The 4,013-nt window shown below is 49.3% G+C and overlaps 1 protein-coding gene across 1 annotated transcript; it reads right to left on the bottom strand.

The window, feature by feature from the left end:
• Positions 1-580: 580 nt before the first annotated feature.
• LOC146888740 (uncharacterized) lies at positions 581-3,286 on the bottom strand. The gene is made up of 4 exons (XM_085666059.1): positions 3,066-3,286; positions 2,711-2,930; positions 2,105-2,355; positions 581-809 (listed from the first exon to the last, which is right to left on the bottom strand). The coding sequence occupies exons 1-4, from the start codon at positions 3,284-3,286 to the stop codon at positions 581-583; spliced, it is 921 nt and encodes a 306-aa protein (XP_085522185.1).
• Positions 3,287-4,013: the final 727 nt, after the last annotated feature.

Here is a 4,013-nt window from a genome sequence, read left to right as displayed (position 1 = left end):
GGTGTAAGGCCATGTTTTGGTGATTGTGAGTTGGGTCGTACAGTTCTCGGCACAGGGATGGTTCGCCAATTTCTACTAGTATCATGGCGTCTGCGCCGTAGACTAGACTGAATGGGGATTCATTTGTTGATGATTGAGGGGTGCATTTGTAAGCCCATAGTACTTATATTAATTCTTCGGGCCATCGGCCTTTGGCGGTATCCAATCTCTTGCGCAGCTCTACGAGGATAAGTTTATTTGCCGCCTCTGCTTGTCCATTGGTTTGTGGATGTTCTACAAAACTTGTGATGTGCTTGATGCCTAGACCAGTGTAGAATTTGGCTAACTCTTTGTCAATAAATTGTCGGCCATTGTCTGTGATGATGGTATGTGGCACGCCATATCTGCATATGATGTCCTTCCACACAAATTGTTGAACTTGCTGGGCCGTGATGGTAGTTAGCGGCTTGGCCTCTATCCATTTAGTGAAGTAATCGACGGCTACAATTATGAATTTTACCTGCCCCTTGCCGGGTGAAAAGGGGCCGAGAATGTCCATTCCCCACTTAGCGAATGGCCATGGGGATAGTATGTGGTGTAGTTATTCTTGTTTCTGGTGGATAAAGTTGCCATGTTTCTGACATGGTTTGCATTTTCTGACATGATCCTGACAATCTGCTTCTATGGTCAGCCAGAAATATCCGACTCTGAGAACTCTGGTAGCTATGGTGCATGCGCCGGAACGATAACCACAAATGCCTTCGTGTAGCTCTTTGATAATATATTGCGCTTGTTCTGCCGTGACGCACTTAAGGAGGGGTTGGCCATATCTGCGTTTGTAGAGGTCATCGTCTATCATGGTGTACCTGGCGGCCTTAGCCAGCCAAGTTTTGTCCGCGTCTAGGGGGTTGCTAGTTTTGAGGTACTGGATGTAGGGGGTGGTCCAATTTTAGCTTTCAGAAGGGGTGACGTCGCTGGCTGGGGTGTGGGTTAAATTTTGACAAGTGTGTGTGATGGAAGGCGTGGATAGTGTTTGTTGTAGTAAGGATCGGTGACAGTTTTATAGCTTGGTGTTGGCTAGTTTGGAGAGAATATAGGCCCTGATGTTGTCGATCCTTGGGATGTGTTCGATGCGGACTTGTTCGAAGGCAGATTGAATGACTGCTCAGACTAGATGGTAATACTATAGAAGGATGGGGTCTTTGATCTGGAACTCGTCATTTAGATGGCCTACAATGAGTTTGGAGTCGGTTTTGCACGTTAATCTCTTGATGCCTACCTCACGTATTCGGCTTGTTTATTTGACGTTTTGAAGGCAAAGTGAAGAGATTTTTCAATGAGGATGTCGTTGGGGCCTTCTAAGACGATGCCGGCGCCGGCACCCCTTGGATTTAAGGAACCATCTACATGAAGCGTCCACTGGTCCTCTATAGGTGTTTGTTGTAGGTCGTTGACGAAGTCTAAGAGACACTGGGCTTTAATGGGGCCGTGAGGTTCATAACAGATGTTGAATTCTGACAGTTTGACGACCCATGATGACATGCGTCCGGCTAGATCTGGTTTTTGCAATATTTTTTAGATTGGGTAGTCGGTTTTAACGGTTATGGTGTGGTTTTGGAAATATGGGCGTAGGCGGCGTGCCACATGGACCAAGGATAGGGCCAGCTTTTCTACCATTTGATATCTGGTTTCAGGATCTTGCAACGTTCTGCTCACAAAATATATTGGATGCTGCGTGCCTTCTATTTCTTGGACGAGCGCGGCACTGACGGTATAATCGGTGGCTATGATGTATACAAGTAGGGGTTGATAGGTGTCTGGCTTGTGGAGAATAGGTGGGCAGGTTAGGGTTGTTTTTAGTTTTTGGAAAATTTGTTCACAATCATCAGTCCACGTGAACCAGGTGGATTTCTTCAGGAGTTGGATTATGGGTTGAGTTTGTTCGGCTAGTTTGGGTAGGAAGCGGGAAATGGCTGTGAGACGGCCAATAAGACGTTGGACCTCTTTAATAGTAGTGGGGCTGTGCATTTCGATGATGGCCTTGCATTTTTCAGGGTTGGCTTCTATGCCGCGTTGGGTTAACATAAAACCAAGGAATTTACCCCGATCAACGCCGAATACGCACTTGTCAAGGTTAAGGCGAAGGTTGTAATGGCGTAGTGCGGAGAAGACTGCTGACAGGTCCTCGGCATGTTGGCGATGACTTCGAGATTTGACAACCATGTCGTCGACGTATACTTCGACACAGTGTCCCATTAGGTGGCTGAAAACCTTGTCCATAAGCCGTTGGTAAGTTGCTCCGGCGTTTTTGTGGCCAAAGGGTATGACCTTGTAGAAGTAATTGGCATCATCCGTGATGAAGGCGGTTGTGCATGTCTAATGCGGCCATGGGAATTTGGTTATACCCAGAATATGCATCCAGGAAACTAAGCACCTTGTTCCCTGCTGCGCCGTCCACGAGTCGATCAATGTTGGGTACAGGGTAAGCGTCACGAGGGCAAGCCTTGTTTAGGTCCGTGTAATCGACGCACATCCGCCATTTGCCATTGGCTTTCTTTACCAAGACAATGTTAGAAAGCCAAGTGGTGTACTGAGCTTCTTCTATAAATCCTGCGCTTAGTAACTTGTCGGCTTCGACCTTGGCTGCTTGGCGACGTTCTTTGGCAAGCTTGCATTTTTTCTAGGATACATGGCGGGCTTCTTTATATATGGATAGTTTGTGGGATGGGACCTGGAGGTCCACTCCAAGGAGGTCGGCGGCTGACCAGGCAAAAAGATCGGTGTTATTGATGAGGATGGGTATGATGGTGGCACGCTCGTCAGATTTTAAACCGGTGCCTAGGTTAATAGAGTGACCATTGGGAAGCTCTAAAGGGGAGGTGTCCTCAACTACTTCGAGGCGAACGTCCCGCCCTATTCTGGGGTCAAGATCCTCGCCGGATAGGGCTATGCTGGAGCCAGGGGGTCGTTCGATATGGTTGGTTTGTTGGATTGGGAGTTGTGGGCGCAAGTTGGCCATGTAGCATTCGCGTGCCAAGCGCTAGTCGTAGTGGATTGTAAGGATGTTGTCGGATGGGGCAGGGAACTTCATGGCTAGGTGAGGGGTAGAAACGACGGCGTCGAGGGTATTGAGGGAAGGATGACCTAGCAGGATGTTGTAGGATGTTGGCGCGTCGACGATAAAGAAGCGAATTGGGATGGTTTTAGTCTGGGTCCCTTCCCGAAAGACGGTGTGGAGGTCAATGTAGCCCCGGGTGGATACCTTTTCACCGGAAAACCCATATATTGGCTTGTCATATGGGACCATGGCGGTGTCAGGAAGTTGAAGTTTGTGGTAGGTGGCCTAGTAGAGGATATCAACGGAGCTGCCTTGATCAACGAGGACTTTCTTGACAGCGTAATTTTCGATTTCAACAGTGATAACCATGGGGTCATCTTGTTGATGGTTGAGACCGTGAAAGTCATCATCTGTAAAGAAGATGGGAGGCATACGGCGTTTATGGTGGGAATGGGTGATGTGGTTGATAGATTGGATATGGCGGAGATGTCTTTTTCTGGCAGAGGAGGTGGATCCTCCGCTAGCAAAGCCACCAGAGATGGTATTAATGGTGCCACGTAGGGGGGGGGGGGTCGACAGGGGCGATGTCGGTGCGGGCTGGCTCCGGTTCTTGACTGGTGGGTTGGGCGGGGTGTCTGTCATGACGGGAGTCATGTGGCGGACGTCTGTGATCGAATCGAGGAGGGTGGCGGGATCGAGAGGAGGAGGAATGGTCATCTCTACGGGTGAAGCGGCGAAAGTGGCCAGCACGGACCAGTTCTTCTATTTTATCCTGGAGTGCTTTGCATTCTTCTGTAGTGTGGCCATGGTTGCGGTGGTAGCGGCAATATTTGGTCATATCGGTGTTGGGAGGTGTGGTTGTCTTGCGTGGTGGAGGGATTAGATCAGCTTGTAGGGCTTCGTCGAGGATGCGGGAGCGGGCTACGGTAACAGGGGCGTATATGGTGAAGCGAGGTTGGCGGGGTTCGCGTGGGCA

This window comes from Vigna unguiculata, chromosome 1 (assembly GCF_037176805.1).
Source record: "Vigna unguiculata cultivar grain cowpea cultivar isolate G323 ecotype 2 chromosome 1, ASM3717680v1, whole genome shotgun sequence".
NCBI classification, from domain to species: Eukaryota; Viridiplantae; Streptophyta; class Magnoliopsida; order Fabales; family Fabaceae; genus Vigna; species Vigna unguiculata.
Note: the sequence above shows the minus strand (reverse complement) of the source record. Positions and strands in the feature narration are given on the sequence as shown.

Excerpts from the sequence above, each read along its gene's own strand:
- LOC146888740 (XM_085666059.1), bottom strand. The coding sequence starts at position 3,286 with ATGGTCCCATATGACAAGCCAATATATGGGTTTTCCGGTGAAAAGGTA. Across the intron at positions 2,931-3,065 it reads ACCCCTCACCTAGCCATGAA|CATAGCCCTATCCGGCGAGG; the intron begins GTTCCCTGCCCC and ends CCCTGGCTCCAG. Across the intron at positions 810-2,104 it reads CTTCGCCTTAACCTTGACAA|ATATGGCCAACCCCTCCTTA; the intron begins GTGCGTATTCGG and ends CTACAAACGCAG.